Below are 25,897 nucleotides of genomic sequence, written 5' to 3'. Positions count from 1 at the left end.
AGCAGACCTAAGATCTTTGAAAACAGATCCAACCCTATGTGTAACACTCTACAAACATTTATTTCTCCTCAGCCTGATCACAACTTCTTTTAAGTCATTCGGCATTCAGGCTTGCTCCAAAGTTCATGAAAGATTAATGATGGAATGTAAATAATATAAATGCAAAGCTCAGTTTTTTAAAAGTCTAATTAACATCAATTTGCTAAAGGTCTCTGACAGTGTGTAACACAGGATCAGAAAACACAATCAGAGAGCATCTGTCATGGCACAGTATTGGGCCCTTGGTTGTTCGCTAGCATAGCTGCCAAAACATTCCAGGAAATCACCTAAAACATACCAGGAAAATCCCTGAAAAGCATTTGGCAGACACAGGTGGAAGGCGAACTGAGCTTAGACATGGCAAAGGGAACTGAAACGTGATCTCCAGAACCATTGCCTCAAACAATAGAGATAAGTAATAAGATTTGTCTGTAGCCCCACGCTTCCTGATAAACACCCTCTATATCGGTGGTGATAGGACCATCTGGTCAAATAACAGAGAGTAGAGGTGTCGCAGGCTAAGCCTTGGAACATGCACTCTCAAAATCTCCGTCTCTCTCAGTTTTATCACCAGTCACATGCCTGCTATTTTTAGCTCCTCTTCTTATTAGAAGGTTCTGTTTTTTTCCTGTCAAGAACCTCAAATTTATTTCAAGAGAACTCCTGGGAGGGCCTTTTTTCTCTTCTTTTATTTCTAGATGAGGTTCTGACATCTTAATTTAGCACAAGTCATCAGATTCACACTCATCTGACACCCGAGAGAAATTTCGATGTGAGAAATATACTTGAACATTTCATTCCCCTTATTGCAGATGATCTTGTTTGCGTATTCTCCATTTTCTCAAGAAGTTATATGTAAACTAAGTTATATGTTTTACCAGATCCTCACAGAAAACTTGTTTGTATTTTACTGTTCAGTATAACCAAGGGTCGTAATCAGGAGTTCAAAGAGGATTGTAGGGGTGGGGATATGACCTACATATGTGCGACTTTGTGTAGAAACTCCACATCATATGAGTAATCTCTGCGTTACTATCCTGTTATCAGGATTGATCATGTTTCTTTCTGACACTTTTCTAGCTCTCATTTATGTATGTGTAAGCTTCTTGCTCAGTTTGCTCACAATACAATGAAAGCATTGATGAATTATTCATTAGTTTTGCTTCCAGTTATTGTGCTTGACACTGAGCTGATAATATCATTGGTTGCTGATGTCATTTAGTTCACATGGAAGTAAAGGCTTGCAGGACTTTTGCTCGACTAACATAATGTTGTCACAATGGCAGTCAGATCAGATTTCGTGTTTACAGATATCGAGTGATATTTTGATGTGCTTTGTTGCTCAAGCGAAAGAACAGACTGAAAGACCTCTACAACCCATATCTGTTTCTGCTGGTGCTAGAAGCAATCGCTTATGAAATTCATTGACAATTTGAACTGCTAAGTCATTGCCGCTCACCTGATCACAGTTGCTTGAGTTAATGAGGGGGAAACACTTTCTGACTGGACTTCCTGTACCTGCTATTGAAAACTCTTACAGATTTTTCTTTTTTTTTACTGTAACTACTACTACCAGTAGTAGTACTACTACTATTATTGCTACTGCTACTACTATTACCACAAATTATTATTATTGCTGTTATTATTATTATCATCATTATTATTATTGTTTGGTTCTAACATTCATCGGTGCACTGCAGGCTGATCTGAAGGTGAATGTATCTGGGTCTAACTAGTGTCTGGCCTCTCAACACATGGCTCGCTGGCACAAAGGTATTAAAGTATTTCTGCTAATCCCTGTCGGAGTCCCTTATGGATGGAGTTATTGTCTCTTCGTGGGAGCAAATCTTCACAAATGTCTTATCATCTTGAGACATGTGACTCAGTCCCTTATCCTTAAATCTTCCCAAAGTCAGAGTCTTAGTATTCATCGTCAGAGTATGATAAAGTCCAAGAAGTTCACATCACATAATGAATGTTGACTGTAATTATGTTACACAATGCAATGTTGTTTATTAGAAGTTCATTAATTGACCATGATTGGTGTGTCATGCACGCACTCCATTTTTCCAGTTCTCTTTTCAGTATTATAAGTAAGCGGAATTATATTAGCAAACAGATATTTATCTCACTAGAAATCTGTAAACAGCTTTTTGTGACTGTTCCACGACAGCAGACTTGGATGTCATTATCACAACAGGATTAGTCTGAATATTTTAATGTTGAAAAATGGAAGGAAATGAATTCACTGTGCTAGTTCAGAAAACATTCCCTGTAAATGCTGTCGCAGTGTGAAGTTTCAGCAGGTCTAAAATAAACCTGCCTTGAGCTATGTTTGGGCAAGTCTAATTGTATGAGATCAGTATGTCCGTGTTGGCCCACATTTAACACTGTGTATTCGGTGCACCAGTCCTGATTCACTCCCACCTCTAATACCCCCTCTTCTGCTCTTCCTGGGCTTTAGAGACATCCCCAGATCAGATCACATAATTCGGAACTGGTAGAGGATTTGTGTTTTGTTTCAGTCATCTGTGCCCTCCTATGAATGAGTTTATGTTTGTCCTAATGTAGACACTCCAGCCCTTAAATTGAATTTACTCTTGTCAGCTTGCTTTCAATTTACCACCTTATTTGTGGATACTATGCTTTACTTTTATTTATCAGTCAAAAGACAAAGGCATGGAGATCGACATGGCTGGCTGATTTTGTTTTAAATTTATGGTTTGTTTTTTGTTTAGTTTAGTTTTGTTTTTGTTTTTTTGCACAAAACAGTCCAGTGCTTTGACACAACTCTCAAAAATCTCAAGGCTGAGTGTCTCTGTTAAGCTAGTCCTCTGACAGACAATAGACCTCTGGTCATTTAACCTCCTGTGGCTGGCACCGCCTGCACCACCCAAAGCTAAGTGTTAGACCAATCAGGGCTGGGCAGAGAATAAACATTTTTTGTATGTGTGAATATGTTTTTATGCATTTACATTAATGTAACTGTGACGAATATGACAACAATACGCACACACATGCACACATACACACATACTCACACGATGTTGCAAGGCCAAAATGAAGGGTGTTGCATTTATACATCATTCAAGACATTTTAATGAATGAGCAAGTAAGAATAGAATACACTTTCCAAGAAAAATTGATCAAAAAATGGGGCGTGTATTGGATAAGATTACATTTTTCATGAAAAAAATGTATAAGAAATGTTAGAGCCCCTTGACCAATTTTCAACTCTAGCAGGTCTGTCCTGATGCATTTTAAAGGTGGCCCGCCCTAAAACACCAACAAGAATAAACTGGAAAGCACGTCTTGGATCAGCCACTGACCCTTCTTGTGCAAAAGAAGGCCTTAACTCACCTTTGATATTATCTAACCTTTGTGATTAGCCGGTTCCTAATTGGACTTATTGGAACGTATTCCCTCGGAGATTTAAAATTCACTTCTCTCTCTCTTCAGTAAGCCAAAAGCCGCTTGTGACAGCTGTTTCTAGAGTTTAAGGTGAGCTGCCTTTTGGATCGTAGGCATTCCATATGCTGCTTCTGTATTTACTTCTTTGTGTAAACTACAACTTCCTAGAGGCCGCACATCTAAATTATTTTTCTTCTGGTGCAATTACTTTCAGGTAAATCATGACCCCTGATAAAGAGATAAATGAACCAAATACCATTACTTTTAGAGGTAGGCATATTATACATGATACTATCAGTAAAATATTGAATACAGTATCGGTATGAAATTGACTTCCAGAGTGTTCTAGAGCTACAAACCTCCAAGATCCCAAATAAGTACTTAAGAAGGTGGCCGGCTCTCTGGTTTGATTCAACAATTTATCTCGGTAAAGTAAAGAGCGAGCTGTCAAATCTGTCACTGAAGCACTTTGTGACCCAGCATTTGCATTAACTCTTAAGAGATTCACTACAGCCTTTCTCTTATTACTTTTATGTTTAAGTGTAGGATTGAAGCCACTCTTGCTTTGCTAAAATACAAAGTCTCTCAATATGCGTTAGAGAGCTGCACAGTAATGCAGACAGGGTTAATACTACTGCGTTCCATGGTAATCTGCAGGTGTGGGGATAAATTTTTAAAAATAGCTGGATATTGGGAATCAGGGCTGGACTTTCCGGTATTCCCAAAGGAACGGTAATGAAGTGTATGACAGTTGCCATTTTCATTAACTGGTAGCTTTAAAAAAAAGACATACTTGAAGCGGAGAGTTCGCTTGAGTTTAGAAAATGTAAAACAGTGAATTACATGCATCTAACGTACATGTGAAAAAAAGACAGTGGTCCTGCTTCTTTCCCGGCACAGTATGGTTTAGCTCTGAATTATAAATATAAAACTACACAAATTTTATTGTAGTTGCACTATATCTGTTTAAACAAATGACACAAATAAGTAAACAAAAAGTCTGTTTTGTTACAAATAGCATTTTAATCAGCTATATTTCAATTTGGCTTTTAAGAATAGCAGCATATCTACATTTTGTTACAGTAGACTGATTTGGAGTTTACCACCAGGTCTGAACACAAGTTCTGAAGGATCTGAAGCCATGGGGATGCAAAGATACTTCTTTGCTAGCTCTCCCAGTGCACAAAATCTCTCGCCATTAAATTTGATCAAGATTAGTTATATATAGTTGTTTGTTTGTTTGTGTTGTGTGTTGTGTGTGTGCACGCGCGTATGTGTGTGTTCACGGTTAACCGTATAAAGATGTCTGCCTTAGGCGACTCCGTGATTGGTTCAAGACAGTGACCACTCTTAGCCGCTGCTACTTAGGACTTCAGGCCAGTGAGCTATGTGTTTTTTTGTTGTTGTCGTTTCCGTTTGTTGTTGTTTACTATGTCAGCCAAAATGCCCATCCCTAGTGAGATAGAGATGGGGTGCTGGGGGCAGTTGGGGATGGGGACAGAATTTTGTCCCTATGCAACCCTCAAGCATACATGTCACAGTATTTATAAAAAATTTAAGGGCTCGCTTTTTGAGAACATGAGTCATATTCCCATTTTCTCTCTGATCAACAAAATTTCACTCAGCTGTGACTAAATCAATCCATTTCAAGATGTTTCATTATCAGTTTCTATTACCAGTGAGAGGCTATTTTGAAAAAAAAAAGAAAAAAAAAAGTATGGAAATCAATTTCAATTTGGCATTGCGGATACAAATTTAAATTTTTCCGCGATGAAAGTACCATAATGTCTTAATCCCTGTCCTTTGTTGGACCATTGTTTTGCGCTCTGTGAGAGCTGTTTTAGTCTTGTCGCTGGTTAAACCTGGGTCTTGCTGGACACTGTGTTCTCCCCTGGAGCACCATCACACTGTGTTTACCAGCCAAAGCCACTCATGTAAAGCTTGTCACTCCGGGCCGCGCACAAACTAATGCCTTTTATCTAAAGGGCAGATTGGCTGAGTCTCACTCCTCTGTAGTGGTAAAAGGCAGCCCCCCCCCCCCCTACCTCCCCACAGAGCCCTTCTACCCCCTCGGGGAAGCCTTTCATGGAAGTGCCTTGTCAGATTGGCATCAACAACGTGCAGCACACTGGCACCATATTAATATTTATTGCTTTACCATGGGTCATATGGACCTGCTGAGATTTATTATTGCATCCATAAAAAAAAAAAAGGGAAAACAAGATAATGTGTGATGATGTTTATGCTTGAAACACATTTACTCTAATAGAACTGCTGCTTCCCCCAGCTGCAATGTTTTCTTTTTCAAGATACGCTCCAAAATATGTCATTGTTTCCACCAAATACCAAAAATACTGAGAAACGTTGTTTACTTCAAAAAGTATTACAGGAAAAAATTATACATGTACCATTATACATGTACCTCCTACTGATCTTTTCTTCATGCCCAAAGGTCAGACAGCTCTTTAAGCCTTTTACGTGTTGGTTTTATCAAAGATGTATTTCAATCCAGCCAGAAGCTTAATTTCTCTTCAACCTTAAAATTCATTCCCAGAAGCAACGAATGAGCCCACAATTAAGAAGCATCGTACCAAACAACAATATAGTGAGTTCTAATTGATCAATCCCACCATCTTCATCAGTTTATAACTGCTTCTCTTTTCACCCATTCATCATCCAAACTATATTTCTCTGTTTCTCACTCTCATCTGTCATCTCTCCCTCTCATCTGTTCACTCTTTCCTCTTCTGTCCCCCTCATATGCCCTGGCTTCACTAGCCTGAATACTGGAGTTGCTGATGGTCATCAGAAGACAGGTCCCCCAGCAGGAGGGCGAACTTTATTTCTCCCCGTGTTATTTCAAGCCCAGTGACTGCCCTAGTGCCCTGCCTCACACTGGCAACAGCATGTGCTACTGTAAACACATGTCTGGGCTGGCAGGGAACAGTACATCTGGTGTTTGTATAAATCTTTCATTGGGACCACAGCAATCTGGCTCATGTTCATTTGTTGGTGCTGCTCACCAGGCAGCCTCACTGCGGTGTTTGTAAGCCACTGATGCATGTTCCTTTTATTTTGTTTGCTTACCCAGAGCCGTTGCTTTTGTCTACCGCTTTAATTACATTCAGGACGGTGGAATACAAGCCTTTAAATAAGTGGTTACAAAGATAGTTGGGAAAGCATTGCTAACTTATCATGTTGACTGATTTTGTGGTTGCTGAAGCATTTTATCAATTTGTAGTGTACATAATTGCTGGCGGTGTATTCAGAGTCTGGAACAAAATTGGCGCTAGGTGTTCATATTTGAGGGAACATATGAGCACACAGGTTGAGTCAGACATTGCACATTAAAACACATTTGTAACCTCAAGAGCTTTAGCAGCAAGTGTGAAATTTTGAGTCTCAAACAGCTTAAGTGATCTAATTCTAACTTCACAACCTATGCCTGGAATGGTTTGAATGGTTGAATGGTTTGAACACTCGGGTAAATAGTGGAAACACAAGAGATGTCGTCCTGCTTACGGTCGCGTATTGAAATGGTGGAAGTGAGGGTGATTGATGGGGTATATGTGGTACAGGCTTCAGAGATGAAGATTGCACAACTAAGCTTTCTCATCAGGAACAGTGCCTACAGTGATTCTGACATGTACGCCTGAATGGATGATCATCAGCTCTGGTCAGCTGTAGTTGAAAGCATGTAATCCTTGACTGTGTTGTCAGTGCATTGGTTCAGAATGTAAGGCAAAATAGACAAGCATTTCTGACTGCACATATAAATCTAGGGTGTGATGAGAATGTCCCAGCAAGAACTGTTTGTCGATAACTTCACAGAGATGCATGCGTTGCTGAAGCTGTAGTTAGATATCTATGGGAAGGCTGTGGTATAGACGCCTTAAGCCTAAAAATTGTACATATGTGATTTAAGTGATTAATGCAGGTCTCCTGAGCATTAGACAAAGTTGTATGGTCATCAGATAAATCATCTGGCTCCATGTTCTGAACAAGCAGACAGGTACAACAATAGCCAAATGAAACTTCCAATTTTTCTCATCATTAATTGCTTTGAAAACTATGGATGAGTATGAAAGCAATGTAACCCACATGCTACGGTTCACAAAATTGTCAGCCACAAAATTGTCTGAGGACCTAGCTGAGAACTAATAGGAGGTTCTGGAACAATGCCTAAATCAGCAGTCTTCACAACCACAAAAAAAAACCCAACAACAACAACAAAAAAAACCTATAAGATGAAAAACATCATAATTTTTATTCGGAAATGGTGTTCCATCCATCTAGCTAAGATTCAGACACTTGCGTGCTCCAGGCCATGGCACATTGAGGCATTTCTGGTGATTCACTGTCGCCCCGTACTCCATTAGAACACATTATGCTATTATTTCATTTATTTTGGCAGTAACCCGCGTGTGCCTTGGCTTTTTCAAAAACTTCTTCAAAGCTTATTCTTCCCTCAGTAACATTTGTTCATGATCTACTTTACAAGGTATTCAACATATTATGTTGACTCTTTTAGTCTGTAAAAGTAAGAGTGTGGTTTTTTTTTTTTTCACCGCCAGTTCAAACTTGCATCCTATTACAGTACCCATGAGAAAAGCAACAGCACATCTAGGTCTTTTCAAAACATTTCATTTAGACGCCCAGCCATGCATTCAATAAAGCAGAAGTTCAGGGTAAAGTGTTTTGTGTTTTAGAATTGAGACTGGGGCAATTCAGCCTGGGTTACAGGGTGTATGTAACAGCAAAAAAAAAAGGAGAGCCTTTTCAGTTTTGAAAAACCAAATCCCATTTCATTATTGTTTATTACACCACATTTTATTGAAACATTGTAATATGAGATTTATCACTGTTTGGCTAACAGGTAGTATTGGTATGGGATAGAAATGAACATTATAGAAATGAGATTTCACATCAAGTATTTTCACAAGGTCAGCGTTTCAAAAATATATTACCACAGTTTGTACATAAGTGTTACCAAATCGTTTTGATCGTACAATCATGCCACGACGACACAGTCCGGTCACGGAATGCTAGTGTGGTCAGAGCATGGAAATGTCAGTTGTACTGTAGGCGACCAGAGCACATTAGCGCGGTCTACGGCCGGACGAACTTGAAGGGGCTCAGGTTTGCCCCTGACTGAGAACCCAGTGTCTGACAGCTGCCTCCCTGTGCACTCTGTCTGCTCTCACCTCAAGTACCTGTCAGCCAGCGAGAGCTTCGCACTTTGTCAGCCCAAATTACCCTTAACCTTGACAGCTGGCTGCGTGTTTGCTGCAAGAACGGGAAAGGAAAAAAGTACGGCAGGCTGTGATCGATACTAAGCCTCTGCAGCCATGACCACATGCGGCGTGACCCCCGGCAAAGGCCTCAGCATTTGGTGAAACTAAACCCAGAGGCTCAATGAGAATGGCTGCTCATTAAAAGAGTCCAGAGAAAGCAAAAGATCAGTGGCTTTCTTAGACAGTGGAAACGCTATACTTCTGACTCAGTCTTAATCTCTGGCTTAGGAACAATGAGTGCTGTGACAGCAACCCAGAGAGGGTCAGTCTCAGACCCTTAGGGAAGTATGGTGCTGGACTGGCTAATGTTATTACAAGGCGTTTGTCTATCCACTCCCACACTTGTCCTGTGTTTGTTTGGTTATTTGTAACACCCGTACAGAAACAAAAGAGTAAAAACTCTCCATTACTTTGTGGAAATAGTGACAGACTTTACTCCACTTGGAGGCATTATCTCTCCTCTAATTAGTTATATCTTTGCCAATTAATCTTTATGGAAAACTAATTCAATCTGTAATATTTCTGAGAGTATGGATATGAGAATGATATAGCAAGTCTATCCATAGGAGCATATGTCTTAAGAAAACTTAAAACTTAAGAAAACTGAGAATCGTAACACATTTAGCTGTTAATTGCTTTTTATGCTGTCATATATTGCCATTTCATCTCTGTTTGCAAAATCATTTGGTGCACATCTGTTTACAGCCTGCTTTCCAATTTGATAATAATTACAATAAAAAAGAAAAGAAAAAAAAAAACAGCAACGGACATCACAGGGGAAGAGACTTTAAAGTGAAAATCTAGCCGTTGCTGAGGCGATTGGGTGAGGATTGTATTGACTCAGGCTTTCCACAGTGAAGATTAGCCCCAGGAAGGCTACACTTATTTAGCTCCCCTTCTCTCTTTGGACAAACAGATTTCACAGAGCCATTAAGTCCATGTCCTTGTCTTATTTGTGCAGACATGGATGTCCCAACACCCCAACATCCCTTGGATTTCTGCCTCTCACATAGGCATCTATGGCACCAAATCCCTAGCCATTCTATTGATTCGTCGTGGGATAAATCGGGGTAGCTATGCGCATTGCTAAGTTAGACTTCACAAACTTTCTTTTCACATGATATGCCTTGCTTTTCCATCAGTAAAAATTAGAACCAATCTGCAGGGCCCCCACGCGTTCATGCAGCTGCTACACTCAAACACTTTTCATCAGAAAGAGGAGATGATCGGGTCTTGGAGGAAATATTGATCAAATAATGTGTGTATCTCTTCCTCTCTCGTTCTTTGCTTCATTATCAGTGACCCGTGGATAACCGTGTCAGTGTACAGCGTGGACATACATTATGAATGAGAACACTCTGCATTGCCCCATGTACTTGTATAACCTTTTATAGTGTAATGTAATGTCTTTAAAAGTGAACAGCTGCTCAGATGAACTACAAAGTCTCATTAATAATAACTACTATAATAACATAAATGTAGTTATTAGAGCATAAAATGCTGAATATGGGAAATGCCAAACGGAAAGGGCCATCATGAAATAGCTGATGTAATCCTGTAGTAATTTAGGTAATAAAGCCTGTAAGTGTGTGATGTGTTTGGAGCCCAGGCGCAGTCAGAGTTTTGTGGATAGTATTTGTGGATAGTATTGATTTCTATCGGTCTGGCCCTGGCGCCTGTGGATAAAGGCTAAATCTACTCACTGCCTCATCAGTTGACATATTTATTGTTTTAGATTGCTTTTCTGTAATCTTTGACTGGCGCCCTAATGCAAAACGAATGTGTTACCTTACACGTCAGATTGAACACCTAATGCTTTTCAGATATCCACTTCAAGAAGTATCATTGTTTGATTATGCCTCTCAGTGTCCTGGTTTGCAGCATTAGTAGTGTGCAGTCTGGCTGTATAGGCTGCGACTGCAGTTGTGTTAGGGCCCTTTGTTGTCAGTAAGCTGTACATCTCACTATCTCCTCATTTGAAATCTTATGCACGTTGCTGCTATTCTGGCAGTTGCACTAATCACCAGGTAATGAGCCGTGATTTAGCAATGACTAATTTCAATGGCTTACCAGCTCCACAGTCAAGCAGCTTAATGAAAAAACAGCATTGAGGTAATTATTAATAAGCAAGCAGCAAACACCTTTTCTTCTCATCAGAACAAGGTGGAGTTTTTTTCCTGATTAATTTTGGAAGCTAAGCTCTGGAATTTGTAATGTCATTTCTTTATTATCAAGCTCCCCAATAACACAGCATATGGGAAACTGATGTAAGGCTAGCTGTACTGTCCATGTGAACCATATCTTGGTGAATCTATGAACTGATATGAACTGATGAAACTCTCGGGCAAAAACTGTTTTTCATATGTCCTTTTTAGATGTTGCCATGGTTCTCTGACATTCCTTTTAAAATGAATCCTGTTGTAAATATATACTTAAGCTCTATGCTCAGATGTGCTGTATGTGTTTGTTTGCAGGGCCATGGGGCAGGTGTATGGGGAGTGAATGTGGGCCAGGAGGAAGTCAAAGCAGAGCAGTATGGTGTGCTCATGTAGAGGGTTGGACCACCCTACATACCAACTGCCTCCAGGCAGAGCGGCCTGCCAACCAGCAGAGCTGCTTTCGCGTCTGCGACTGGCACAAGGACCTATATGACTGGAAACTGGGTCCGTGGAACCAGTGTTTTCCAGTATCTTATAGGACTGGTGGGCGTGGGAGTGTGTGCACGCGGGGCGAGGAGGGTATCCAGACGCGGGAGGTGAGCTGTGTGCTTAAGGCAGACGGTACGCCTGCTGACGACGCCATCTGCGAATACTTTGAGCCCAAACCTCGGCTGGAGCAGGCTTGTCTGATCCCCTGCCCACAGGACTGTGTGGTGTCCCAGTTTTCTCCCTGGACTTCCTGTTCCAAGACCTGTGGCCTGGGCCTGCAGAATCGCTTCCGCAGCGTCCTAGCACCTCCCATGTTTGGAGGTTCGGCTTGTCCCAACTTGACCGAGTTCCAAACATGTGCGCCCAGGCCATGCGAGGGACGTGAGACCGTGTACAGCCTTCGAGTGGGAGCTTGGACCGGTTGCAACTCGCCCCCTGTCCGGACCACCAGACAGGCAAGGCGCAGGAAAGCCAAGGATAGGAAGGGTAGCATAAAAGACCCCGAGACACGTGAGCTCATCAAGAACAAACGCACGCGGAACAGGTTGAACCGACAGGAGAGTAACTTCTGGGACATCCAGCTGGGCTACCAGGCCCGGCAGGTGGTCTGCGTTCACAGAAATGGAAGCTCTGTGGCACTGAGGTGAGTTCAGCCGTATCACAATAGCATTTTCAGTTGAAGACGTGTCAGGCGACGGAGACGTCAGATTTCTTACGTAAACGCTGAAAGAAACAAAAAAAAAAATGTTAAAGCATTTAATTGGAGGAGGGCAATGTTTTTCATGCCCCACTTGTTGCTGTGCTGTGGCGCTGAAGGTTCATCTGTAAACGGCAGCTAAACGAGCTTCTAAAGTTGTTCTCCCCTCTTCCCTCTTGTCGTGAACTGACAAGCATGGAACGATGCTAACGCTTTGTGTCTGTGGGTCTGCAGTGTTGTCAGAACGATGGAGCACTCACAGTTTTTCATGTCTATATTTATGGCGGAGATGAATACTCTATATTCACCAGCACAGTTGGGTTTTTTTTGTGGCATGGCTTAAATCTTAGCCGACACCTAAAAAAAGAATCTTCTGTGTTTCTTAGTCTCTAACAAGAGTCATGATATCGGTCTCTTATTTTATGCGTCTAGCGTCTGAATTGTGCCACATACACAGGATTAGGATGAAGGGACAAATAAAAAAGACAACTCTAGAACATTTTTCAGGGATCCTTCAATAAAGGAGCCACAGTTTTTGTCTTTGCAGGAAAAAGACTATGAGAGTGAATCTGCTAAGCCTGCCATTGACCTGATATACTAAATCCTTGCAAACGTGCAGATTTATTTTTCAGTTTGTGCAAACTATGTATACACTGGCCAACATATTTGCACTTCATCAATCATTGATCATGATATTTGGACCTAAAATCAAGTGATATTTCATTGTGTTAATAGCATCACAGGCAAAAATAAATCAGAGGACACACCCCACACTAAAATACAATCAAACTAATTTCACCTTTCATTAAAACTGCATGTTCCCATTCTATCAATTATGCACAAAATCCATTCATTAATTCGTAGTTGACGCTAGTTTCTCTGCAGTGGCTCAAATATAATATTTCAAAGGATTTGTGAAAACAGCTCACATGCCCTCAGGAATATAAATATTAATCTTTGACTTGTTTATTTCTGGTTTTTAAAATATTCATGGTTGCTTTTGCGACTTTGTGAAAGTGGAACAAACTTTCCTCTGAAGTGATTGCTAGGTGACTCCTGCCAAAAGTCTGAGCATCTTGCTCTCTCATTTGCCATTTTTTTTGAAGTGTTGCTCTCTGTATTTACTTTACACGTTTTTTTTTTTTTATTTCTCTATTCCTCTATAGGGAACCTTATCAACTACAAGTATACTCAGCAATATTTCAGATTCTGTGTTGAAAGGCATTTCTGAAGAAATTGTATGTTCGTGTGATGTTTCTTTCATTTTTTTCACTAGAAAAAACTTAGGGTCATAGAGCATAGGGCATTTAGAACAGAAAAAGAAAACAGAAACAGAAAACATAACACAGGATTTCTGATATTTTGATTTTGCTTTTTCTTAGAAGTGTCCAATCAGCTATCACAGAGGCTACAGCTAAGTCTCCTTCCCTAGATTGCTTGAGAAACAGTGACTTCATACATTAGGTTGGGCTTCCTCATGGTCTCCTGATTATACAGAGCACCTACTGAAAAGCCACCCACAACTCACATATTCTGTATGATTTTTAAGAGCATTATTGCTATTTAAATGGAAATGGTTGTGTTTGTCCTCATTCTGTCAGAGAGATGAAAACGTGAGAACGTTTCTGTCTTCAGAGGCACAACAAAAGCAATAATGCATAGGGTGTAAGCCAACCCGCCAAAGAATAACACTTTTTTGAGGCAAATATTGCTGGAAAATTAGGTCAATAGCACCACTGGGCAACATTCCATATTTTTTTAAGAATAATGTCAGCATAAACTGACACATCCCCTTTTTACACATTCTTTTGTACAAAGTATTAAAAGACATCATTTTAAGTACACTCAAGTGTGACACTTCACAGTGTCAGAAGCACAATGCCAAGACATGAAATTATTATGTTGTCAGATTTCAGTGCATTTTTTTTGGAAATGTCTTAATCTGAGGGGGGTGAAAGTGGGCTAAAAGTGGTAAATACTTTGAAGTTGTGTGTTTAGGATTTGGATTAGCCTGAGGTGAGTGCAGCGGTAACAGCAGCTAAATGAGAGGCTGCTAAATGATGCTGAGCAGGAATGGAAGCAGGGTGTAATTAGCTCTAATGGCTTGTCAGCTGTGTTGCCTCAGGAGAAATGAGAGGCCAGACAAAGAGAAAATGCTATATTTTACACTTTTCAGCATCAAATTACTGGTCATTTATGAGGCTTAAAGATTGCAAGACTCACACGGTTATTATCCTTAATTGTAATTCTAGTGGCAGGAAATTCTGATTACTTTTGTCAATTGATCAGGATTTTGAGTGGAACGTATAATTACGAACTTATCATTGGAGACTGCAAGAGCACGGTCTAATTTTTTTGCATTAAAGTTAAACTAAGCTGGTTTGTATCCCAGAAGCGGTGCTTCCAGCTTGGCTGCCCTTCCACACTAATATAGTTGGCAGTTGTCGCAGGTGGGAATCCAGCGAGGAATTGTCTTCCCCATCACGGCAATAGCAACTCCCACTGGTAGGTCAGGGGCACCAGATTAGTGCTGGACAGAGCTGGGGCGCATAGCGTTAACCTCCGTACGCATTACAGCTTCCCAGAAAAGTCCTCCTACTCAAAAGTTCTGGTGAAAAGAAGCAGTCAGCGACTCCATATGTAATGGAGGAAACAAGTGGTAGTATATGCCCTTTCTGGTCTGCCTGGATGTTGTGCAAACAACAGGGTAAAGAAAAGAAAAAAGGAACTGGTGACAGCTACACTGGCGACTACACAAAAGGGGAAAAAATGGACTAAACCAACTCCAATGTTTTATACAAATGGGCTATAGTCATCAAGTTATCATGGCAGCCGTTATCTAAAGGCTATTATTGCTTTAAAAGCTGTTGTAATGATATATGTTGCTATTAATGGCATTAGTTGACTGATTAGCATTGCTGTAATACTTGTCCTCTGTGTCTGTGACAGTATGTGCCCTCACTGGACTTTGCCAGAAGTGTTCCAATCATGTCTGATGCCCAAAGACTGTCTTGTCAGTGAATGGGGGGAGTGGGGTCCGTGTTCTAAGAACTGCGTGGACCCGAGCCTCCCGAAGGGCAACCGCCTCCGGACTAGACAAGTTCAGCAGTTTGCAGTGGGTGGAGGAGCTGAATGTCCTGAACTGGAAGAGAGTGAGTCCTGTGATCCTCAAGGGGATGAGGCTCCACCCTGTGCCATGTAAGTGTCCTTCACACCCAACATCACCACTATCCTACCAATACCACTCCAGTTCCATCTGTACCAGTACTATCCTATCACTACCACTACTGTCCTGCCAATGCTACTAGTGTCAGAAAAAGCATATGCTAGCCACAGAAGATCGCTAGTTCCTTACATCCTTGAAAAAAAAATTACAATATAGGAACAACATCTAAATTCTAAAATTGAATTTCTTCCTCTTACATTACACTTTTAAGTTCCTCGGTAGAAAGAGAAATACTGTGGGAATGCTTTAGCCCGTATGCCTACATTAGCAATGGAGTAAGTATGCAGACGACATGAGGTAGATTACTGGCTCCTGCTGAGAGGAGGTTAACCCAGGCTGAGTGGGTGAAAAGGGTGCAGGTGAGAGTGAGGGTTAGAGCATATGGACAGAGATTGAAAGTGAGCGGCCTAATGTCTGGAATGGCACCAAAGGAGGAGCAAGGACAAATGAAGCTAGCCTTAGGGGAACTGTTTCTCTCCTCTAATCTCATCCTCACACAGATGGCCCTAAGTGACGTGTGTGCTTTTCCCTCCAATGAAATGCTGCTTTCTCTCTCCTACGCTTTATCTACACTAAAGACAAACGGTTATTTAAGGGTATGTACATTATGCCTGTTTGTCTGTTGTTTATCATTGGCCTAAACAGAAAAATTTTAAATTTCCCATGGCTCTTTAGCCCCCCCCCCCCCCCCACTCCCACTCCCACCCCACCCCACACTTAAATGTATAATTATCCCTGATCTCATAAGACTCCCCAAACAGCACCCACCTCAGTCAAAATAAATTAGGTTAGCACGCCCTTCCTTTGACACACGTAAAAACAAACCCTGAATTTTTTTTTGTCACACTGTAAGTGGTGTACCGTCATTGAGCATTAAGTACACTACACAGACATCTGGCCACTTGTGAGTGAAGCTGAGCAACAAGAAGGAGATCCTGGTTAACACACATACACAAACCAGACACCTAGCCATAGCCTGGATTCACACTATACCTCTGCACTAAATGAAAATACCTTAGCTGTGTGCACCGCATGGAAGGCCTATCATTAAGTCTTTTGACAACAGATGCAGTTTCTCCTTTTCTGAGTTTAGCCGTTGAAAATCATCACTTCCCAAACATCAGTCAGATTTCCTTTATCAAGGCCAGCATATTGCAGTACTTTGAGAGAAAAACAACTGATGGTATCATTTAAGTTTTTGTATAATTCATGCAGTCAGCTATAAATGGAAAAAAGTAAAATATAAGATGCTGTGACAGGCATATAGAGCATAAAGTTTGGCAGTGTTTTCATAATCACTGTTTCTGATGGAGAACGCGAAATGGAGGAAATCGCTTATCGTGAACACCTTTGTCCTTGACAGTCACAGTCGCATGAACCAGTACAAAAAGAAACAGACCATAATGAAAATGATAAAGACTTCCTAAGGTTCATAAAAATTTTTTTCTTCTTTTTTTTTCTCAATCACAGTTACACGTGGAGGACCACGGAATGGGGCGACTGCCGTGTGGAGCCGTTGTTAAGTCAACAGGACCGACGGCGCAGCAACCAGACTGGACTCTGTGGAGGTGGTCTGCAGAGCAGAGAAGTGTACTGTGTCCAGGCCAATGCCGAACTTCTCTCCTACCTCAGCAATATCAAAAACAAAACAGGTACAGCAACAGAACTGTTTGTGAATTCATGGTGGAGAGAAGCGCTCTAATGGTTTCAATAACCACATAAACAACACAGAGAAAACCGCAGAATTAAAGAAACGACCCCCGTTTCACCCCAATTTAAAATGTCTAATTCAGCATTGCATGTGACCTGCGTAAGTGAAGGAGGTGAGGGCTAGCCCTATGTTCTCCGATACGTGACAAGCCAGGTATTATTTCTTTTCACCTGCCAGTTTTTGCTCATTTTCCACATAGCATGTATGAAGACCCCATGCTATGCCCCTGTATTTTGCTGCAGACGCCCCACTGACACTAGCGGTTGCTTGCATGGTGCGCTGGCGGAGAGAGTGCTCTATCCTTCTGACTCTCTAAGGGCACAGCCAGTTTATCCTTTGAAACACCCAACCCATGCATTTCTAGCACTGAAATTCAAATGCACAACCTCAGCTTTGGTACACAGGGTAATATACTACTGCACCACCCAGATATTACATACAGGGTTTTAAAAGGCTATTGGACCACTATGTTAAAGGTTGGACCACTACAGCCGGCAGAAGAACTTCAGTGCAGCTTAGCACGGATTTAGTAGGTGTCCAGGGCTCTACTGAAGGGATTAACAGATTTGTCCATGAGAAATTATTTTATTTGGTGTTGATGGTGGTAGATAAGAATGTCTCAGGGATCCTTTCATAGCCTCTAATGGGTGTTCAGATCCATAAACAGAGACCACCAAGGCACATGGTTTACGTCATTGTCATGCACACTGAAGCATTCAGTGACCATTTGCGACCTGTCAATGGGGGCACTGTCCTTCTGGGAGAGACCACTCCAATCAGGAAGGAAATACTTCACCATTGCATGAAGATGTTCATCGAGCATATCTGTGCAATTTTTGGCGTTTACCCTGCATTCTCAAAGGGCTGGATGAATGTAAGCCATGCAGAGAAAATACGCTCCAAATCATAAGGAATCCACTAGATGCCTTTACCAAGTATTAAGTAGCAGGAGAAAGGAAAAGCCTAGCAACGACGTTGAACTGCCTAAATAATCCATCTGATAAAGTACTCCAACATATTTATTTTGTAGAGACATGCTATGGTGCAGCTGCTGCGAGATTTATAATCGACTTGTTTATTCACATACCCTCCAGAGACCAGTTATCATCCGTGTTATTATAGCAATACAGTCCTCAGAAATATCACCACACACAGCTGTTCTCGTTGAGTCCCAGAAAATGTCTCTCCTCTAGTGACAGGTATGAAATAATCTTTGTAAACAGCTCACATGATGGCATGAGTTTGATATGACTACTGAATTCATTGAAAAATAGACCATAAGCACTCAGGATTATTAGCTTCTGGTGCAAAAGGACTTAATACATTTAAAAGATATGAACTCTGCTGAGGACTATGTTATGAATTAAATATTCATGTAGAATAAGGTTCTGTTGATAATCCTAGTGTTCAACTACTTTGCATGTGTGTCCTACACTGACAAACTTTAGTATGTCACAAGGCACTAGTCCGATCTTACAATGTAACCTGAAAAATAAGTCATTTGACATTTGCCACAAAAACATTTATCTGATTCTTAAGAGTAGAGTTAGGAATGAAGTATCTAGCCATATGATGGATTTCTACTGCTCAGCAGCTCAGTGCCTGCTCTTTTTTCTTTCTTTTTTTTCCCTTTTTTTTTAAACAGCACTTCACTTTCAAATGTGTGTTTTGGGAGATAATAAGTGGTTTATGCTCTGCAATCCAACCTTAGTTTTTCTCTCTCTGAAACTCTCAATGGACTGTTATTGATAGTGCCTGCTCACGCCCCTTGACTGGCATTCACATTCCGCTGATTCTGAGTTGCTCTTCTTCTTTTTTTTTTGGATTCTGGTTGACCCAAGTTCATTTTCTTAAAGTTGTATGCCAACATCACACTGTTTCTCAGGAACAAACGATAATCTGAGCAGTTTTTGTAACTGAGTTTCCTTCTAGACATGCCCCAACAATACAATAACTCCTCCTTTAGCTCCACTGAGATCGTTTTCTCCAGCCACAATAACCAGAATAATGGGATGGGATGATATTTGCACACATAACTCACGAAAAACACCTGTGTGGAAGCAGCGCCTTTCAACATGCTTTTTATCCCTCATTTATTCATGTTGTCTCCACTTTGGCAGCTATCTACAGGCTTCTGTTAGGCCATACTTTGTACTGCAGCTTCACTTTGATTGTGTTTACTTTATATCAAAAGAGGCATGTTTTGATAAGTCCTCTGGAAAAATAAAATTGTATAAGTATGATGATGTATTTTGTGAATACTGTTTATACATGTAGTGAATAGCGGTATTGATTGGAGTTTGTTTAAGTGACTATGTGGGAATGTTCAGTTGCTTGCATGCAAAGATGTTGTGTGCATCTGATAGGATGTCAAGGATTAGTAATTCAATGGTGACATTATCTCAGCAATCCAAGAATGAGAGGATTAGTGCCCTACTTCATCACCAGTAGGGCACTGGGCAATGGATAAACACACAGACGGATGCAGACGTGTGTACATGCACGCACACGCACAGAAGACGAGCATTTACTTGGATATTCATAAATATAACATTCGAATTTTTCTGCACGCATACTGCATGAGCACATCTCTATACAGCATACATTTTACAAACAAAATTCTGTTCTCTCTCTTAAACTCAGGGCTCCATCACACGCATCTGTTCAAAAGCAGCACAGTGCAGAATCCTATCAAAACCCACGTGTTTAAACCCCACATTACTGCAGGAGATGAGCATAAATGATGGATGAATGAATGGAGAGAGTGGTGTATAAAACGCTGTTGAGAGGGGCTGCTGGTGGGAGTGGCCGGGATGTGGGGAGTAGGGATGCCGGGTCCTTATCAGAGTAGTGCAGGAATCCTCTCAGTTCATCAGAGGCTAAGCTGCACTGGCTGCCAGTTGGGGAGCGAAAGGCAAAGGGGAGGGGAAAAGAGGAGAGGAGGATATTTAGTAAGTTGTGCTGTGATGCATAAAAACAAGCACTGCAGGACTAGCGGGCGCGTGTAGCCCAGTGGAAGATGCTGTCTACTGAAACCTGATGGAGACAGGCATCTTCGGTGTAATGTACGAAGCGCAATTGCAAAGCTTCATTACTGAAGGTTGAGCGGCGCACTCACCCGGAGGATGCTTTGTCAGTGTTGCTAATTTATTTATACAGGGCTTCCCGACAAACTTTTGGCCTTTTTTTCAGTCAGCTGGCCATAAATTTGCCACAGTGACAAATATATATGAACACCCTGCCAGATTAAAAAAAAAAAAGTGCGGCAGCTTTTTTCCCCCCACAGCATTTCGTAACAAAGAAACCACTTGTGACAGCGATTTTTGGAAATTATGGTTTATTGGTCCTATTTTCTGGCAAATACAAAACCCTTGAATGCTTTTAGCTTGAACAAAAGACACTATACAGGGCTGCTCAATCGAGGCCCTTCAAACTCTGGTGCCTGTCATGATTGTGATGGTCGAATGAACGGCTGGAGAGATAACCTATTTATAATCAAGGGGGGATGATCCAAGAGACGGTGGACCAAGAGACAAGATTTTTTTAAAGAATGTTTAGACAACACATAACTACTATATACACGGGAAACGGTCTGGATGCCTTGCTGGCTTAAAATGTAACGCGTTACTGTATTTGGTGATGGTCAAAGGAGGGGGCAGCTCTGTTAGAACCTGTATGCTGGGTTGCTCGCTCTTGGTTATGCTATTGCAATCATTCACATCTTTAATCTCTGCAATCTATATAGATTGCAGTATACCAATCAGTATATTAAATGAGAAGTGCCCTATTACCTGCTCTAGCCTGTGGAAGGCTAGCTGGCCCACTGATCGCTGTCCTGTCTGATTGTACGCTGTGCGCTTTAAATGCTTTCCTGCCCCTCGTACGCTAGTGTTAGCTCAAAATAGCAAATAAAACCATTGCCTGCCGCTAGAATAGGCTATAGTTAATACTGTCATGACCACGATTTTCAACTCTTGCTTAACAACGTCACGTTATCTAACAGTTTCCAGATCTGGAAATTTCTCTGTCCTCAAAGAGTCATTCGATACTTCCAAAACATTCACGACTATTCTTTAAATCTTTGTTCATATTATGACACACATACAATTGGCCTGTTTAACAGAATATGTCAAAGAATATGTCAAAATGCAATCTGGCTGATTCATTCTTGGGAATTGCTTTGCCTCTGGAATTTCACTCCTGGAACTGTACTCCTATGTGTTCCCTCCCAATTCCACTCCTGTTCCAAAAGGAGTTTAGGCCTCCTATACCAATCTAGAATCCCCTGGAATTGTTAAGGTAGTATTAGGACCCCAGTTGTGTCGAAACCTTATCTTTGTTATAGCAGTTTTAGTTGTGTTTGTTAGAAATAGCAGTGTTTGTCTGTTTTGTAGAAGGACAGTCTCAGAGCAACCAGAAGCCAAGTGTCCCACCTTTTCTCTCTATCACATTTGAAATTACAGGTAAGGTCTAGTCAACCTCTTCTGTTCTGTTCTGTGCTGTTCTCTTCTCTTCTCTTCCCTTCTCTTCTCTTCTCTTCTCTTCCTCTTCTCTTCTCTTCTCTTCTCTTCTCTTCTCTTCTCCTTTGACGTTAAAGTGAATTATGTATTTAGGCATCATTGTGTGAACTCCCATTTTCCACGCACCAGTGACATTGTGGTGCAACCCTCCTGTATCTCTTTGAACAAATGCCTACCCACAGTGGCTTATTAACATATGTGAGATTTGCTCCCATGTGTATGTATGTGTGTGTATGTGTTTGTTTGTGCATATTTGTTAGTCCATAGAGAGCTCATTACATCTGTATTAACTGAAGCTCCTTCCTTTGCTTAAGCCGTTGTTCCCCCTGAGTGTAAGGCAACAGGTCGGAAGCATGATTAAGACCGATGCATAAGTGACTGTTCAACTCCAAGTTTGTGTCTTTAAAAGAAAGGATTAGAAGCTTTTTTTTTCCTTTGCATCTTAGCAAGTTTCCCTACATCAAAGATATTTTTTGTGTACATTTTATTATCCTTGACATGATCTCCATGATTGCTTAGACAGAATTTAAATTTTACATGACGATGGAACAATGCGCTAGTGATGGGACTATTTTTTTCTTTCAACCACAGGGAATAGTGAAAGATAGGAAAACAAGAAAATGTGTGTCTTGTTCATTATGCTTATATTCTCACTAAAATTTCCTCAAAAAGCACTCATGGTGTTTAATCCTACGTTGTCAGACTGGTGTATCATAAGGTCAGGTTGCTAATCCAGAAAAATCAAAGCCTGCACAGTATACTTATGTTCAGTTTAATATGTTAGGAGGGGCCTCTATGCTTTTGATGTTGAAACAAAACATCCATCCTACTGTTTGATTCTATATGCATTGGCACTATACTGTGTGTGTGTGTGTGTGTGTGTGTGTGTGTGTGTGTGTGTGTGTGTGTGTGTGTGAGTGAGTGCATGTGTGCATGCATGCGTGTGTGTGTGTGTGTGTGTGTGTGTGTGTGTGTCAGACTCCTGAGTTCTGCTCTGACAAGGAGGATAGACCATCTGGCAAATAAACAAACACAACCTGTGAAGTGGTTTGTTAATCTAGCTTTTGATCTGCCAGTCTTTAAATGGTGTGTACCTCTTTCATTTCAGGTCCATTAATTTGAACAACATTCAGCTCAAGTTTAATCAGGAGCTTCACTGGTGTCATTTGGTGCATTGATTTCCCCGTAGAGTGATATACTTATTTTGTCAAAGCAGGACACTGAGGCATTCAGTTGGGATTAGTTGTTTCATGCTTCTTCATTGTTTATGTAGTGACTATGAGTGCGTTATTATTTTGATTAGAAAGCTCATGAGAGATGGCATGTCTCATGTCAGTGCTACAGAGATCTATCTTTGGTGGTAGGAGATGATACTTCTTTGAAGTGAAATTGATCGTCATGTCAACTGTCAGTTAAACACTACAGCTTTCAAGCATGAGTAACATTTTTCCCTTCTGACTGGTTCTGTTGTCTCTGATGAAAGACTCCATGTTCTTAAGCTTTGTCTCTCTGCTGTTGGTACGTAGTGTGTTCTGAATGCAATGTTTTGTTTTGGCCTGCAGCATCACAACCAGTGGACAACCAGCTATGTTTGGGTCCAGTGCCAAATACGACTCAGCTGTGCCACATTCCCTGTCCCATTGAGTGTGAGCTCTCCCCCTGGGGTGCATGGGGGCCTTGCACATTTGAGAACTGTGATGACCAAGTTGGCAAGAAAGGTAAAGATCCCTTTGAGATCATTCTCTCAAAAGATTATGCTACATATGTAGAACACAACACAGCTATGTAATACAGGGGTACGCTCAGATGCTCAAAAGAAGCTATAAAAAGCGGATATCATATCTCTTTTTACGTAGGTTTGTTCTAATAGTGTCCCATGAGTCTGGAATTATAGGAAAACTTAAAAAAAAAAAAGCCGGGGATACGAATGCTTTAATTCGCAGAATGTACTCAATGTGTCCAGCATTATTTCTGATATATAAATCCAGACGGTTAGCAAGCACGTGTCAGGAGAAATGATGTCACATGTGCCAACAATGTACTGCTGCAAATGTTCAGCGTGCTTAATTTTCTCTGTGTAGACTAGCGCTTTCAAGTGACCCTAGAGATTCTGATTTTCTAGGGAGAATTGTCCGGAATTATCCGGAATCATTCATCCTTAGTTAGAAACATCATGGGCCTGCAAAAATAGGAAAAAAAAAATCGAATTAATTATTTTTCTCTGCGGTTCCCGACTCATGGGATACATTGTATAACTCTATATGCAGAGTGCCTACAGAGAATCCTCATCCATGTTCTCCAGGTTTCAAGTTTCGAAAACGGAAGATCACTAACTACCCCACTGGCGGAGAAGGAAACTGCCCCCACTTGGTTGAGTCCATGCCCTGTGATGTCCCTGGCTGCTATGACTGGCAACTGGTCCAGCTGGAGGAGTGTATCCCTGATGATGACATGGAGTGTGGACCAGGGACACAGATTCCCCAAGTCCGCTGCGTCAACAGTGATGGCAAGTAGTACACTGAAATTACAATATAAGATAACACTGAAGACTACACGCTCACTATTACAGTATGGAAGTTTAAGAACTAAAGAAGATTTTTTTTTTCTCTTTTTTTTCCAAGATATCAGTAATCAGCGTATTTCGAAATCAAAATATAGGTGGATAGGATGTTTATCCACTGGGACTGAGTGTGCGTGGCGTATTGCTATTTAAGATAGTCCTCCTCAGGCTTCCTGAGTCATTTCCATAAGTGGGGAGTGTAAAACATGTGTTCCTGAAGGTGACCAGGTCCATTAAAGGCCTCTCTGCCGTGCCAGTGTAATGCGTGCGATAATGGAGAAAGCAGCTCAGTTCTACCGTTGTTCATCAGGGTTGTTAGAGACTCCCCTTATAGACGACATCCATCCCTCAGCTCCATCATTAACGTTCTCCTGCCTCAGCAGACGCACGCGCTGCCCTCTGTCCTGCACACTGCAATTTAACACGTCTCGCTTTAAATCAAACTGTCCTTCTTTTAGCTCAGCTAGGCACACGGGCCCTGTTCACAGTGCACCCAATCAAACACACCTCATTAGTTCTCAGAGGACCCCTGCTTGCTGTATCACTTACTCGCTCTGTGGTAATAACTTGGTACCATGTACTAGGGCTGGTGTGTGTTCTTATGAAAAGAGAACTATGAGTAGAAAAATTAGACAAGAGCGATGTTTTTTTCATTTCTGGGTGAATGTCACTGTCCTATTTTGGTCCTTTAGGTGCATTGGTGGTCAGTTCAGATGACTTCTGTTTGAACTGGTTTGCAATTATATCTTAGTACAAAAACACGTGGTTAAGCTGCTCAATTCATTCAGTCAAATTTGAGAATTTGAATTTTCATCTCATTAAAGTTCTCATCAGATATGAAGTATGGCCTGATTAGTAACACAAAGGAAAACCTTAATCTGCTCTGCATCAGTCTCCTCAAGAGTTTTCTTCAATAGCGACCGGCAAACGTAGAGAACGTATGGGCTTCATGGTCGATATGTTACCCGTGACAAATCATCTGCAATTGGCAAGATATTACATAGTCAAGTGAGCATCAGCAGCGTCTCTCAGCGGAATACAAATATTTTCCTAATGAAGAGATATCGCCATGTGCTGGAGTGTCTGTGACGTAAGGCACGGGCGGCCTCCCTCTCCCACACTCTCTTTCTACCCCTGTGTTGATGGGAGCAGATTGATTCCATGTCATATGTTGATGAAAATTGATTTTTTTTTTTTTTGTTTGTTTGTTTCTGATCTGAGGATCTGATTCTCACTCCCTGACTTGCAACAGGGGCATCTCTAAAACAGACTTACAAAAGGTGACACTGCAGCTGCAGATCAATGTAAATATTGCGTGACCGTCTATTGTCAATAATGCGGACTTGGACTCTCAGTCTTTTGTATTGATTTTTATTCCTCATGTAGAAACAAACAAGCGGATAAATGAATAGAGGCAATATTTTTGCAAAGGTTTTTCATTTTTTTCCAATCCATTTAAAAGGCAAAATTGGTCCTTTGAGGAGGTACCAAAAAGGTAAACATCCTACAAATACAAGAGCAGCATTGTCTCTTCAAGTTAATCAGAGACGCATTGTACAGTACCGTCTGAGGCTGGAACTCACATATGGTCCATGTTAAAACGTCATTGATATGCAAATGTAAAATGCTTTGGACCCCTGGGACTCTCCAGTCTGTCTTATTCTATTTTAAGCTGATGTTTAAGCATTTCATTTATTCCAGAACGCACAGCCGGACTGAATAGAGATTGTTTTTATTCATTCATGTTTTTTGTTTCAGGTGGACAGCTCATCTTGGTAGCTTTCCTGTTCT

The 25,897-nt window shown here is 41.1% G+C and overlaps 1 protein-coding gene across 1 annotated transcript in view; it reads left to right on the top strand.

Annotated features, from left to right (window-relative positions):
- Positions 1-25,897, top strand: part of thsd7ab (thrombospondin, type I, domain containing 7Ab) — a 66,563-nt gene that overhangs the window by 13,450 nt on the left and 27,216 nt on the right. Inside the window, exons 2-8 of the mRNA XM_030782186.1 lie at positions 11,219-12,035; positions 15,039-15,287; positions 16,786-16,967; positions 21,421-21,489; positions 23,109-23,264; positions 23,849-24,056; positions 25,040-25,044. Coding sequence (XP_030638046.1) covers positions 11,219-12,035; positions 15,039-15,287; positions 16,786-16,967; positions 21,421-21,489; positions 23,109-23,264; positions 23,849-24,056; positions 25,040-25,044 — 1,686 coding nt within the window. The remainder of the gene's footprint in view (positions 1-11,218; positions 12,036-15,038; positions 15,288-16,785; positions 16,968-21,420; positions 21,490-23,108; positions 23,265-23,848; positions 24,057-25,039; positions 25,045-25,897) is intronic.

Source organism: Chanos chanos, chromosome 8 (genome assembly GCF_902362185.1).
Source record: "Chanos chanos chromosome 8, fChaCha1.1, whole genome shotgun sequence".
Classification (NCBI taxonomy): Eukaryota; Metazoa; Chordata; class Actinopteri; order Gonorynchiformes; family Chanidae; genus Chanos; species Chanos chanos.
Note: the sequence above shows the minus strand (reverse complement) of the source record. Positions and strands in the feature narration are given on the sequence as shown.